This window comes from Pempheris klunzingeri, chromosome 14, assembly GCF_042242105.1.
Source record: "Pempheris klunzingeri isolate RE-2024b chromosome 14, fPemKlu1.hap1, whole genome shotgun sequence".
In the NCBI taxonomy this organism is placed as follows: domain Eukaryota; kingdom Metazoa; phylum Chordata; class Actinopteri; order Acropomatiformes; family Pempheridae; genus Pempheris; species Pempheris klunzingeri.
Genome location: NC_092025.1, coordinates 12,162,796 through 12,177,748, shown reverse-complemented (window position 1 = coordinate 12,177,748; position 14,953 = coordinate 12,162,796). Strand labels below are relative to the sequence as shown.

Here is a 14,953-nt window from a genome sequence, read left to right as displayed (position 1 = left end):
ACAGCTTTGATTTTTGACAGTGTGTACCTTTTTGTGTCTTTTTACCATTTTGACGGTCTTTTGGTGGCAACTTTGTCTCAGGTTTGCACTACTATATATTACTACTCTTAGTACAGTATATGTATAGTAGTATATGTTATGTAACAGAAATTGATGATTGCTTCTTCCTCTGCCTTTCACCAAACACTGAAGTACAGAGTATGATTCTATTACGGCCAAGTGCTGTGCTAAAGGGCAGAGGCCATGTTTGCCCATAAACAAGAGTGGCTAAATCATTGTTTTACCATGAATCAATTGTTAAACAAGGCCAGTTTTTGTTGCATGTGATAACTAAACTTAACCTCTCTTGAGAGAATTTTAACATCATAAGTAGCCTATTTGTCCCAACTCATTGAACCACATCCTCTTTAAAAGATCCAAATACCGTTTCTCAAAGTATCTACGGTTAGCATCTAAAAAATAAAAGCCACAATTTATGATGTAACACCTCAAAAATTGATGGTTTCATTTCCGATTCAGATTTCAGAGAGGTCAATCTACAGACTAAGATATTTTGTAACCTGGCATCTCCCAATGGTTAAAACAGATGTTGTCTAGCTAACCTTTGGAAAGAATAACATATATACATAAATCAAGGCAACAAGAATTCGAAAAGATTTGGGGACCCTTTATTGACTTTACTAAGGACTTTGATGTTTCTGATGACTTGACTAATTTTTGAATCCCTTGCAACCATGTACTGTATCTAGAGATGACCATCTCCTAAATCCAAAAAGAGAAGCTATGTTCTTGAAAGGCCCTGTTTTATGTGTTGTCTCGGTTTATTCTACTTCTGTATTGCTTTTCTTTTTCTATTTGTTTTCTATGTTTGTGTAAAACGTGATACTAAACTGCTTCGTAAGAACGAGTATAATTGAAAAATTGTATCACTTTGAAAGAAAAAAATTAGAAAATTAAAGAAAAATAATAAAATGTTTATGGAAAAAAAAAAAGGATATTTTGTACATCAGGTCTGGGCAGCTTCAGCTTCCCCTATCATCGGTGGTCGAGGAGTTCAAGGTGGCAAAGTGCAGGGCAGTGACTCCAGAGATGACAAAGTCAGTGGCGCAGGGATAACAACGAGGTCAGGACGGAAGTGGGCAGCCGACACATCTGTGTCTCTGACACAGAGTATCCTGGATCTAAAGGACATTATCGGCAATCCCTGTACAGGCAGACAGGGACTTGGAACCACCCATTTTCAACAGTGGGGGAAGGCAAACCCAAAGCAGAGGAGAGAGTTGATCCAAGCTGAGGTCCGGAACTTGGAGGAGGAACAGCGCTGGTCCAGAGCTGTGGAACTTGGAGTTCAAGGTGCCTGGACAAAATGGAACCTACCTCAACGGAAGATCACGTGGCATGAATTGTGGAGACTGGAGCCCTTCCGCATCTCTTTCCTGCTCCGATCAGTGTACGATACTCTGCCAACACCGACCAATTTGCACAGGTGGGGCTTGAGGGAGGAGCCTCTGTGCAAATTATGTGGAGAGAGAGGCACACTGGCGCATACACTGGCGGGATGCAAGACAGCCCTCAGCCAGGGGCACTACAGGTGGCGCCACGACAAGGTCCTTAGAGTGCTCGCTGATATATTGGAGCAGGAGAGAACAAAAAAGCAGAAGATCCATGTAAGACTAGGTCCATCGATCCAGTTCGTCAGGGCAGGGGAGAAGCCATCCTCCTCTGAGAGGACAAAAAAGAGCCTCCTACAAACAGCACCATCATGGGAGATGAGGGTGGACTTGGGGAGAAAGCTGATTTTCCCCGCGGTCATCCAAACATCCTTAAGGCCAGATGTGGTCATATTGTCCCAGGAGAAGAAGAAGATCATCTTGATTGAGCTGACGGTCCCGTGGGAGGACGGATATGAGGAGGCCTATGAGAGGAAAGCCACCAAGTACCAGGACTTGGTCAACCAGTGCCGGGACAAAGGTTGGCAGGCCTGGTTATTCCCAGTGGAGGTAGGCTGCAGAGGTTTCCCAGCACAGTCCATGTGGAAGATGCTCACAGCACTGGGAATGGCAGGAGGAGAGCGAAAGAGAGCTGTACGCAGGTTGGGGGAAGCAGCAGAGAGAGCCTCTTGTTGGCTTTGGAATAGACAGGAGGAGTTGAGCTGGAGGCCAGGAGAAGATGGGTAGTGACTGGCCATCACTGCCGACCCGCCGACCAGAAGGCGTTGTGGTTCAGATTCCAAGCGCCTAATGAAAGTCGGTCGCCACCTGACGACATCTTCTTCTGGCTGAAAGCCACAGTCATGGTAGCATGACTGAAGAGGAGCGCATCCTAGTGATGTATGCAAATAGTTATCTTTTGGAGCCCATTATACATGAGCTTTGGTTAGTTTCATTGTTATACACTTTAAAAGTATTTTTTATTGATGTGCTGTCATATGGCAGTACATTATATCATTGGCCATAGATCTACAGTACAAAGCAGCTAGCTTGTTATTTAAGAGTCACCTCTGTCTTGAGGAATACCAGGGCAGAGTGGCAGTGAAACAGGATGACAACGCCGTAATGTAAAGCTTGCTCATATAGTTATACTGTGTATTACATATTTACATGTATACATGCAAATTTAGATATTTACAGTCAAGCGTAAAAGTTAAAACACAAAAAATTATTCAAGGTAGGTATGATAGAAAATATATGTCACAGTGCAATATGTAAATCAACACAAGAATAAAAAATTGGTAAAATCAAAAGCGATCTGTGGAAGAACATCTGCTCCTTGATGCCTACGTGGTCTTTTAGTGAGGGATTTATAATGTGTCTTGTAGTCCCAGTTGAGCATCTCAGGCAGAACAGGTTAAAACACAATCTTTGTAATAAGACCTTTGTTCATCCCACCAGCCTCATCTGATATTGGCTTCCAGCGTTCAGTGGATTTGCTCAGCAGTGCAGTGAGACATTTTTTACACTAAACAAGACAGAACCGGTATCTGATTTCACTCTGTAGTTTTACAAAATAACATCACAGGCCTATGAGTAGGCCGTGAAACCTAAGACAGGAATTCAACACTTTTCTCTCTCGTAAATCTAAATTGTCAATTTGTGAGAAGTGGGTTCAGCCACATGGAGAGGCCAGAGAAAGCTTAGAGGTTTGGGGTCAGGTCCAGTGGAGCCAGTGGTGTAGGAGTGGAGTCATTAGACCAGTGCAGGGTAAAGTTGGCCATACCCTTGACAGAGGGCTCCGGTATGGGGAACGCAATGTGAAAAACGACACCTATGGCCAAAATGAGACCTGAACCCAAGAAGACCAGTCCCCGACGCAAAATCAGCTGAGTGACAGAAAGCAACGCATGAGGTTTGGTTTTCGAAGTATTTTTCCTCTGCTCAGCCTCCACCTCGGTCCCTCCTGCATTTGTGTTGCTACCCTCAGCCTCATGAACCGCTTTCAGCTCCTGATCCTGTGTGTTTACAGGACTGTAGCCATCTTCTTCAGGGACCACTTCACCATCCAGCGGGGCCTTCAGGGAGCAAAGATGCTGCTGTTAATCAGTTTGTGAGTAGCTCAAGTATGTCTGACACAAGCAAAGAAGTGAGAACGCCCTGCTTACCTGCACACCAGCATAATGTACACATGCACTTACTGTGTTAGGACAGCCAGAGATGTCAGGCACCATCGCTTCATTCAGCATGGTACTAGTGCGACGCTTTGGTAATAATACCACTTTCTTTCCAGCTCGCAGTTGAGCCTGAAAACATCAAAATAAATATTTTTATTCCCTCAAAATTTCCCACAATTACAAAACATATATATATTTCTACTTTCTTGCAAAGTCATTTTATTAAAATGTAATTTTTTGTGGAATGTCTGAATGTGCACATGTGTGTACGACGTTCAGCTCTAACATTTATGCTTTTCTGTGTTTTGTGAATGAGTTTAGAGAGATGCAGCTATGCAAAAGAAAAAGAGCCATGACACAACAAAATTTAAGAGGCTGCCAAAATTCAATCGGTTGCTGGGATGCCAGAATTTACAATGAAACTGCCAACAGATGGAGCTCCGTTACAACAAAATATGTCCCTAATAGCAAGTTTCTTTTGATAATCCCAATTACATTCCCGTCCTCAATCCTCTTTGGACAGGTTTGAATGCTGCCTTGCATCATTTAAAGAAAGATAAGAGCATCCTACCTTCTGTGTGGCTTTCTTCCAGTTGAGTTTGAAGATTAAGAAAAGGAAGAAAACCGTCTCTAAGACAACACATATAAAGAGACCCAGCCAAAAGCCTAATGAGAGAGACACAAATACACACATAGATTACAGTGTGCTCACTTCATACATGCTAGGAAAAAAATGAGGTGACAAGAAAAACAAATGATATACAGTGCCTAATATTTAGGACAAAAAGATTACGGTAAAGGTGTGTTGTGCGCTGAGCTACATGCTAACATATTCACAACATGCCTTAGCAGGTAATGTTTGCATGTTCACCATGTTAATTTAGTGTGTTAGCATGCTGGCATGTTGCTAATCAGTATTGACCACAAAGTTCACCTGAGGCTGATGGGAATGCCATTTGTTTATTTCATAAACCAAAGTACTGGACAAGTTGAAAAATTGACCTGAGGAGATGGGGGTAAGATGAAAAGTCAGGGTATCACCAAAGTTATTAATGGTAAATGGTAAATGGTCTGTATTTGTATAGCGCCTTTCTAGTTATTTCAACTACTCAAAGCGCTTTCCATGACATCCTCATTCACCCATTCACACATCAATCATACAGGAGAAATGTAATTTGGAGGAGACTATTCTTTCATACTCATTCACACTCTGAAGCCATGCTTCAGGAGCAAGTTGGGGTTCAGTGTCTTGCTCAAGGACACTTCGACATGTTGACCCATAGGAGCTGGGGATCGAACCCCCGACCTTCTGATTGAGGGACGACCCACTCTACCACTGAGCCACAGCCGCAGAAAAAAAAAAAAAAACATTAAGTTCCTCATGATTAACCAGTGGAAATGTAGATACAAGCAAGAAGATGCACACCTCACAAGGTGTGTAAACTTGTGTGTGTATGTGTGTGCACATTTATCAGTGCACACACACTTTGAGTGGACCACAACTATTCACTCTGGCAGGGGGTTCACATGCACATCCATGGCTTTAGGGGTAGTACTGTGGTGGTTTAGCAGAGGAGTTTTCTTTCATTCATTAAAATCACTGTAATCAAAGGTATCGGAAGTATCTGATAACAATGAACTGTCTTGAACTTGTCTACAGAAATCAGAGGCTCGTTGGAATTATTTCTTTTTGTGTTTGCAGAAGCGTACAGAGATAAAAATGGGAAGAGAGCTCTACCTAATAATCTGAGCTGGGCAGCAAACATCAGTGCTATCCCCACTGGCAGACCGATGCAGTAGTAACACACCAGGTTGGACAAGGCGGCAATTTTCTGCATCCCAGATCCTATAAGAATCCCTGAGCAGACACACTGACAACACACACAGATTGAAACAAGGGGAAAAAAAGGCTGATTCAAGAAGCAAACAGCTTTATGCACTATTCAACACAAGAGCTCAGTGTAAAACAAGACAAGAACATTTGTTCTGTTCTGTTGTAACGTACCAGAATTGCGTCAAAGAATTGTAGAAATACGTAGACATTGAAGTTCTCTGAGACAAGCGCCACAATTTTACTGCAGACAGTAGAAGAAGAATCATTAAAAACACAGTTGCTTTTACATGGTGCAAGAATGAACGTGTGTGGGTCTGAAACTCACTCATCAGAGGTAAATATGTAGCCAATGACGGACTTAGAGCCAGCAATGACAATACCCTGGAGCACAGCAAGCGTTCCTATCACAAAGACAAGGTTGACAGGTTGTATGTTCTACGACTGTAATGCAAGCCGTTCACTGAGATTCATGCAAATATCAAAATCACTGGAAATTAAAAGCTGCACGACTCTAACATGAGCAAAATACAAAACAAACACCAAGCGCTTTAAGTAAGCTGTGGTGCTCCTATCCTTACCCAGAGATTAATTTATTGATCACACCTACGTCTAATGTGTCCATTTATACTGTATTAGTAGAAATTAATACACCTGCCAACCACTCAGAATCAGTCATTTTTAGTGGGCATGGTTTATATTATTATTATTATGTTAATAACGCATGTTTGTGTTTACAAATTCATGCCTATGTGACCTCATATAGTACCTGATAGAATCAGCGATACTTTGCAGGTGACCATGGCCCTGGCAGTGTTCCCGGCCCCCAGAGCATTCCCAACACGCACACAGGCAGCTGCATGGACACCCAGATGGAACTGCAAGGACCCCATATGACTTTTTACTGTCAGTTACAAACAGTTACATGGCTGACTTAAAGGAATAGTTTGGGAAATGTGCTTATTCACTATCTAGAGTTAGTAACAATAACAATGCAGTGCTGGAGGAGGGAGGCGGTTATAGCCTATCTTAGCATAAAGACTTGAAGTAGGAGGAAATAGTTAGACCAGCACCTCTAACACCCACAGATTAGTTATCTCATTTATAAAATCTGTACACTAACAGAAATGTAAAAACACATTTTCTGCAGCTAAGTGAAAACAAGACAAGTCAGTGGCCACCCATAAAACTGCAAATTGTCTTTTTTTCATTTTTAAATGCAAGAAATGAGATTCATGTTCATTTGTGAGCTCTATGGAGATGTTGGCGGTCATAGTTTTGAACCTTGGAGAGACTTAGATGACCTGTTTCCACCTGTTTCCAGTCTTACTGCTAAACTAAGCTAATCTCCTCCTGGATCTAGGTCCTTACTTAACAAACAGACCTAAAGGTGATATCGATTTTCTTCTCTGAAATGACTATTTCTCATTTCTCAACTGTTGAATTATTGTTATTTAATACATAATGGTTCAAAATGAACACATGGATGATCCATACCATATATGTTATGGCTCCTATTTCCAACAACACATGCTGGGCAGCAAGATCCAGCTCGCCAAGCACACCTGATATGAAAAAGGTTAGATTCAGACTTTTAGAAAGACTTTCTCATCATGTCTAGAAGGGACATTAAGAAACTTTGCACAAATGTTTGACCAAACACAGAAAGTAAACAGACTGAGGCACAAGAATGAGGCCAGATTGTTTACATGGCCCACATATGGCACTATTAGATTTTTCTTGTATTTTTTTATTAATTCGTTCACTGATGGTGGAGAAGTATCCACATCCAATAACAGAATTTAATGGCAAAATAAGGTGAATCTATGATGTCAAGTTACTGTGGATGGAGGATGCCGTGTGTTACAGCCTTACAAAGAAAACTAATTTTTACTTTGTGTACTTTGTTTTAAATGGCTTGGTTTGTGATTTGAGTTCTTCAATTTTAATTAACTTTAATTTTTTACCAACACACAAAATTTTGGGACTATCATTCTTTGATGCTTTTTCCCCAAGATTCCCTCGAATGCTGCTTTAAAGAAAGGAGCAAAAGAACAACAAAACGACCAAAGCAAACGACACTGACCGCCAAGGAAACCCCCAACCTCCCAGATCCACCACTCAAAGTAGACCATGAAAGCGCTGGGAACAGCCAGCTTCATATAGGAGCCCCATTCCTGTAGACAGTCAGTGGACCAGCCTGCAGAAAGTGGACAACAGTTTCCAGAAATGCTGTTATGGTCATTTAGTGATTAATATTCACATTTGTGTGTACAACTCACCTCCCCACGTCTGCTGATGGAGCTTCTTCCATCTGATGTAGCCATACAACAGCAGGCAAATGGTGATCTGAGAGAGGCTGTTAGCAACTGCTGATCCACTGTAAACACACATGATAGAACAACTTTTATATTGGGGGGGATGTATAGTGACCGTCCACATTTAGTGTGACTCCATCCCGCTCTAGGCAAGGCTGCACACTGAGGAGTCATAGGAGGTCAGCACTGAGACAGTTTACATTGTGGTCTGAACGCACTTGATGTCTAAGAGTCTGACAATAAACCTTGGAAATTTGCAGGAGTCCATGCTTGATATGGGATTAAGTCAACTGCCTGTTGAATCAAATGTTTATCCAGCTGGACCAGGATCAACTGCTCTCTCTTCTTTCTCTGCCCTATACTGCCTCCCTCTCTAAATACAAGTACAAAAACAATAAACATCAGTGTACTGCTCACTGTGTTTTAACAAAAAACATGTCATTCTTCTTAGAAAGATTAAAATGCATAATGAGTTTTCTGACCTCCTGTCCTCTTCTTTCCAAACTCCTGGCTATGCATCAGCCCCCAGCCCTCTCCTATTTGGACAACAGTGAAGTGATCAGAAGAGCGAAAGAGAGTTTCTCTGCTTTAAATTCTAGAGGCTTAACTGGTATATTTTACTGGTCATGGTCGCTTGAAGCCTGATGCCACGTCAAGCAGCACTAAGTCCATCAAACATTAAAAGGAAATTAGAAGCAGCGTGAAAGACTTACACGACCCCCAACTCGAGGCTGAAGATCAAGACATAGTTGGTGCCCAAATTTATAATGTTTGCCACTGCTGCTGTATACATCTGAGGCAGAATGATCCCCTGACAGACAAAAAAAAGGACACAATCAGCGATCCAATCTATAGAGCTAATATTCAGACTGCAGGAGTATATTTTATGCAGGTTTAAAACAAATTCAGGAACAACACAGCACTTCATTGATAACAACACTAAGAGTCAGGAGCCATGCTAGCAGCTTGGTGCTATTGTACTTGGCACTGCAGTGCTTTGAGCTAAACATCTGCATGCTAACAAGCAATGCTAATACGCTGATGTTAAACAGGTATAAATCTTACCATGTCACTGTCTTAGTTTAGCATGTCAGCAAGTACAGCCGAGGCTGATGGGCTGTCTTTAGTTTTGCAGGTATTTGGTCATAAACCAAAGTCTTGGATGAACTGACATTTTGAGCTGATGGCTGATTTAGACTGAGGAAGGCATGGATGTCTAAACCATCAACATCGAAAGGTCATTTTTTCGGGACCTTTGCCCGAAACGTTTTGGTGTAGCTCTAAAAATATATTTTGAATGTGACCATATGTGATGCTCAACAGAAACATATCGTGTGTGAATGTGTGTGTGTGTGTGTGTTTGTGTGTGATGACGTGATGGTCTGATGGTCAGCGCTGAGTGACTCCACTTGCAGCGGGAAGAGATAAGAAGAAATGGCTGAGCATACAAAAGAACAACTCAAACTTTTTGGATTTTTCAAAAGTGAAGGAAAGGTAAGAAGTTAGCCTTTGTAGTAACTTTTCAATAGTTGGTTGAAACTACCTGTTTATAAGTACAGAGACAGCAGCAGCAGAGGTGAACAGTGTATGCGCTGCACTGCATGAATTGTATCTGAAAATTAATATTCCAATAAACTAATTTTAACATAAGTACATTTAACTTTTTCCAGTTCACATCAATAAATGTTTAAAGTCCTCTGCTTCTGCTGAATAATGATAATACAAATTTCTAACAACTACTAATATTTTTAATACGATACTTAATAATTAACCTGATAAGTAAAAACAGTTTTTGAGGCTCATTTGAGACAAGACACCCACTGAAAATAAGTGCAGGAGATGGCACACGTTTCTTCTCATAAACTTACTTGGTTTTGTAGGTAGGCAACTTGCAGCTGGTGCAGGAACATGGCCTGTAACAGGGAGAGAAAAAGTGGATTTTCTAAAGAGTAACACTGGTAGACCTCATTTTGTGCACTGAAAATGGATGGAACATTGCGAGTACTGTCGGAACAATTGATTAAAGCGAATTCATGAAACAGAAAAGTAATTAAGTTTCATTAATAGTCTGCTATTATTTTGTGTGTCTGCATTTTATTTTATTTTTTTATTTTACTGTTCTCAAGATATTTCCTGTTGGCTGCCTCACATCCCTCAAGCATCATTAAAAAAGCTGATACTTATACTTAATTTGCATTTCTTGGTTTATACAGAGTCTACAGTATGTCTTAATGTGCCAATGCTGTAGCTCAAGTAGTTGCAGAATATTGCATGATACGCCATGTACTGAATTAGGCAGTAACATTTTTATTTCCCCTATTTTTTCTCTGGGGAGTGTTTCAGTTCAGCACACTCACTGGAACAGCTGGTAGAAAAGCCATCGCATAGAGGTGGGCAATTCTGAAAGGGAGGCAAACAGAGTAATATTCATTTAACAGAACAAACACCCACAATAATGCAGTTTCTAAGCAGATATGCCTCTTTTTCTTGCCTCTCTTTTTGCCTATAGAAGCAATATCCAAAACATGTGTCTGTTCACATAAAATTTCTGCTTTGTTGCTTAAGTTCCTAAATTCCTAAATAAAATAACAGGAATCTAATTATAATATTCTGCATTTAGGTGGAGTCACATGTCCAGGTGCATAAAGCTGCATGCATGACATTCACATAGCATGCACTTTATTTTTTGGGATTACACAAATATCTACAAAAATGTGCATACAAAGCTGAACTTACCTAGCCTATATAAGATACATGTATACACACTAACCTGAAATGATACATGGATAATAAAGGCAACAGTATTGCTGATAAGAATAACAACCATGGCACTAAAGATTAAGATATGGGTCTTGTTTTTTTCCTTAAACAACATTTTAACAGTACAGTGCATCAATGCAGAACAAACACAAGGTATTAATGCATCCTTGTCATAAACTATGAATTTACCTCGCCACCTCATCTTCTTGTCGCAAAAGGAGCAGTATGTTGTACGAGTTGATGAGAAGACCCCAACAGGGCAAACACAACAGCAGCAGGATCAAGGAACTCCTTTGGAGAATGACTCCAACACGTTTCATGTTCTTACTGCCGAATGTCTGCAAAACACAAGCGAGAAAAAAAGTGAGCGGAATGTGATGTTAAAGACTGAACATTTAAATCTTTTTTTTTGTAGACAACAATAGGACATAGGTAATGTGGTCTGCTCACCTGAGAAATGAGTGTGTCACAAGCCACAGCAACGCCATAGCCTGTTGAAGTTATGCCCACGTTAATGGTCTGAGAAGTGGAACAAAAACTGCAGGTTAGACTTTAATTATAAAATGCTTTTTCCTTATTCCCCTTTTTTGTTTATGTCTATAACTATAGTATTGAGTATGTACTCTGGACACCCAGCATCCCTACACCTGAGCAACAAACTGCAGTTCAATAGTTCCTGGAAACTCCTCGGTAGAAAATGATTGATTCCAGGAAAAGCAGTCCAGCAGGCACTGTGTGCTCACACATATGAATACTGTAGGCCAGGTGGAGGAAAGGTGGCCATGGCTGAGCTACAGGTACTCCATTAAAGATGTGTGTGGAGAAAACACTTCAGAGGGAGAAAACAGTAAAGCCTGCTGTGTCTCAAGCAAAGTAAGACAGTATCCTGGCAGGAGGAAGTTTCACAATAGGGAAACATGATCAGACGGTAAAATCTATGGTGCGCTGCTATTTACATAAAATCTAACCTAAGAAGCAGGAAGGGACCCTTCCCTGTAAGATTTTACCCACTCTGAGATGTAATGATGGCAAATGGCAGAGATTTGTCTGATCAAAGTGTTATGTTAATTACTTCTTGGCTGTAACTATATTTGGTATTTTAACACAAACTTGACGGCATAAAACAGATTAGGTGCACAGGGCACTTCAAGTGGCTTATTCAATCTAGTGCCACTGTTTCCTGCCTCAGTTCATTATGATCTCACAAGTGTGTGTGGACGCCCTGCACCAGGCTTTCTTTGTAATCTCTCCAAAATGAAGATAGAGGGATGTACTCTGAGTATTATCCTGTACCCACATAAACTGGAGATATGAAACTGAAGATAGTTCAGTTGGATGCATTCACCCAAGAAATTAATCATTTGTAGCCCAGTTTGTATATTGTGGCTTGCTATGTGAAAAGTTGAGCTAGCCACACAGGATTTGCCCAACTGATTGTCCAACAGCTCTTTACAGTTTCAGCAGTGTTTTCCATGTTGGTTCTTTAGGTGACATGATAGGTGTTGATGTGGATTTGTTTTTCTTTGCCCTTTTGTAATGTAATGTCAGAATATTGATAAATCCCTTTGGTATTTGCAAGTACACAATTACTTAAATACTCGAATTGTTTGTAGTAGAGAAAATTACTGTTGTAGTAAAAGCAGTAGGAGCAGTAGTAGGACAGTAAACTCGTAGTAGTTGTACTACTTAAGTCGCACGAAGTAAAATTAATTAGTCTATAAAGTAGTACAGGTCGTACCGCTGAAGCCAACGCGTATCCAGCCAGTTCTGAGTTGCCAATGTGACCACAGAATATAGTGATAACAAACGGCATGAGGAAGTACAGTATCCGAGACAGCAGCTGTAGAAACAAACAAAGAGATTTGACTAATTTCCAAACAGGCCACCATTAATCAGGTGAAACTGATGCAGTAAATCAAATCAATGCTGTTAACTGGGTTCAGAAAGCTTAGAGGGCAGTGTTTTGAAATCAGGTTTGGTCTAACATACAGTATAGGCACCATTTTATGTAATCTTTTACTGGATATATATATATATACATATGTGTGTGTATGTATATATATATATATATATATATATATATATATATATATATATATATATATATATATATCAGAGCTAGTAACTAATTGCACTGTTTGATTGTAATTCAACAGTAACTCTGCAACAAAGGAATACAGTAACCAAATGTATTACAGCACTTTATGAATAGCATACCAATCCCCCCACCCACCACTTCAACTTTCCCCTACTCACCAGTGGGCCTGTGAGCCGTAAGACGTGGTAAAGTTCTTCTCTGTAGACCAGTGGTAGCCAGTGTCTAATGCATGCACAGCGAAACAGTTTGGAGCTGACCACCGCCACTGATTCATCGCCCTCAACCCCTGACTCCTTGGCAACAGAAATCCCAGCAACTGGCCCTGCACCCGGCGATGGGTGTGCAGGTTCTGGGGAACCCAGCTTCTCCATTCAAAGACAGAAAAATAAGAGAGAAGGGAAAGAGAAGGGAGAAAAGCTAAGGGGTGAAGGAGGGAGGGAGGGAGGGAAGGAGGGAGTGGAGGGAGGGAGGGAGTGGAGAAAGAGAGAGCAAGGGTAAGAGGGGCAGGTTTTAGAAACAAGTTAGTCAGGTTCTTCATTAACTTTTGCTGTTTGGAGATGAGAGAATAAATGAAGGAGAGAGGCAAAAGACAGAGGAACGGACAATGACAGTGTAAAAGAACAAAAAGACTTTTGATAAGTGTTTCTGGCTGGAAGGAGGGAGGAAATACAGTGTGTATGAGTGTTTGTACTGTACTGAGTGAATGATGTTTGATTAACATATTTAGGTGTGTACATGTGTGTGTGTGTGTGTGTGTGTGTGTGTGTGTGTGTTTGTGTGGTCTTACAGGGCTCAGTAGTAATCTGATGAGGAATTCCTGTTTGAACGGTGTACACAGAGAGCTCTGATGGCAAAAGCTCTGCAGCCTTTGATTAATTACTTACAGGGCATCCATGCTGTTTGTGTTTACGCATGTGCGTGTGTGTCCACATGTATTGGCCAGTGATCTTATCTGCCTCTGAGTGTACTTCGACCATTGACTTTATCCTTGGGGTTGCACTCCTCGTGCAGTTATCACATAAACAAACATGGTCACCCATGCACACAAAGCTGCACTCGTCCATGTTTTCCTCACAGAGCTCTTTAACTTCAACATTCATTCACCAGCATCTGCAGACACAGCGTGCAGTGAGAAAGAGGAGATCTTTGCATGTGCCTATCAAGTATATAGGCCACTAGCTCATCAGTTGTACAATGTCACATTAAGAGCACATTCTGTTGTAATTGCTGCTAGCCTTTGATCTTTTGATCTGACTTTACATTTAAGAGCCGCTATAAGAAGCTGTAACTGAATATTACGTGCAGATTATAAAAGGTCCAAAGCTTATAATGCATGAAATTCACTTGGGAGGTGTTACTAATACAGTTGGCACTTTCTATGCTCAGTCAAAATCACAGGAGGAAGTACAAGAAGACTGAAAAAAGAGTGAGCAGATACAGGCCGGCCATTTTAAGAAGCTTATGTGAGCTGACAGGACAGAGGGAAATCAAAATCTTCTACAAAAGTAGTGGCGGCACTAATGATAACAAGGTGCGATATATCTACTGCTCTGTAATCCTTCTCACCTTTATTGAAATGTAGAGTTACAAAAACCATCCAATCTTTACTTTGTATTTAAATCCATTTTACTGCAAATGCACCAGTGAATAAATTAGAGATCTCATATGAGGAGAGATCCACCATATTAACATTTGTTCATAAATTACTCTTTTGAATGTGGTGCATTGAAATTCTGCTGGCAACATTTCTTGCAAAAATATCAGATAAAAAAAAACAAAACATCATACAACTTTGTCGCACAAACACAAACAACACAAGAAGATAACAAACAACTCTAATCTAAGAAAGGAAGGATTTCACAGAAATACACTGAAAGCCTCAAACATGAATGACATTGTGTGTTAAAATGGTAATCTGTATGTCTCATGTAAGCCTGCAGCTGAAGAGACCTTTTTCAGTTGGTTAGTGCCTCACTCTAGTGGGGAAGAGAGGCCTATGAAATCATGCACACACACACACACACACACATATAAATATGCACATTTGTCCACATCCTTAAGAGCATAGTCTCCTGGTCGCTGTGTTCCCCCTTCGAGTGTGTCTGTAGTGTTCTGCTTGTTTGTTTTTTAAATCTGATCTGACTCCGTCTTGTCTCACCTTGACAGTTGAATGATTGACAGTTCGATACGAGATGATTTATTTGGTTTAATCATTCTCAAATACTGCCTTTCAAACGCAGAGAGTCATAACTGCAGAAGTTGTAAATGTGAGGAAAAGTGGATTATAGGTTTAAGGGCGGTTATCAGATATACAAGTTGTAAAATCTTAATTTCATGTC

At 40.7% G+C, this 14,953-nt stretch overlaps 1 protein-coding gene across 1 annotated transcript; it reads right to left on the bottom strand.

The window, feature by feature from the left end:
* Positions 1-2,427: 2,427 nt before the first annotated feature.
* On the bottom strand, positions 2,428-12,985 carry slc47a1 (solute carrier family 47 member 1). Its single transcript, XM_070843368.1, has 17 exons — positions 12,773-12,985; positions 12,255-12,356; positions 10,967-11,035; positions 10,706-10,854; positions 10,114-10,156; positions 9,625-9,669; positions 8,470-8,567; positions 7,721-7,818; positions 7,525-7,638; positions 6,936-7,003; positions 6,208-6,316; positions 5,767-5,842; positions 5,613-5,682; positions 5,346-5,478; positions 4,179-4,273; positions 3,632-3,736; positions 2,428-3,508 (listed from the first exon to the last, which is right to left on the bottom strand). The coding sequence occupies exons 1-17, from the start codon at positions 12,983-12,985 to the stop codon at positions 3,134-3,136; spliced, it is 1,962 nt and encodes a 653-aa protein (XP_070699469.1). The 3' UTR covers positions 2,428-3,133.
* Between the last annotated feature and the right edge of the window lie 1,968 nt (positions 12,986-14,953).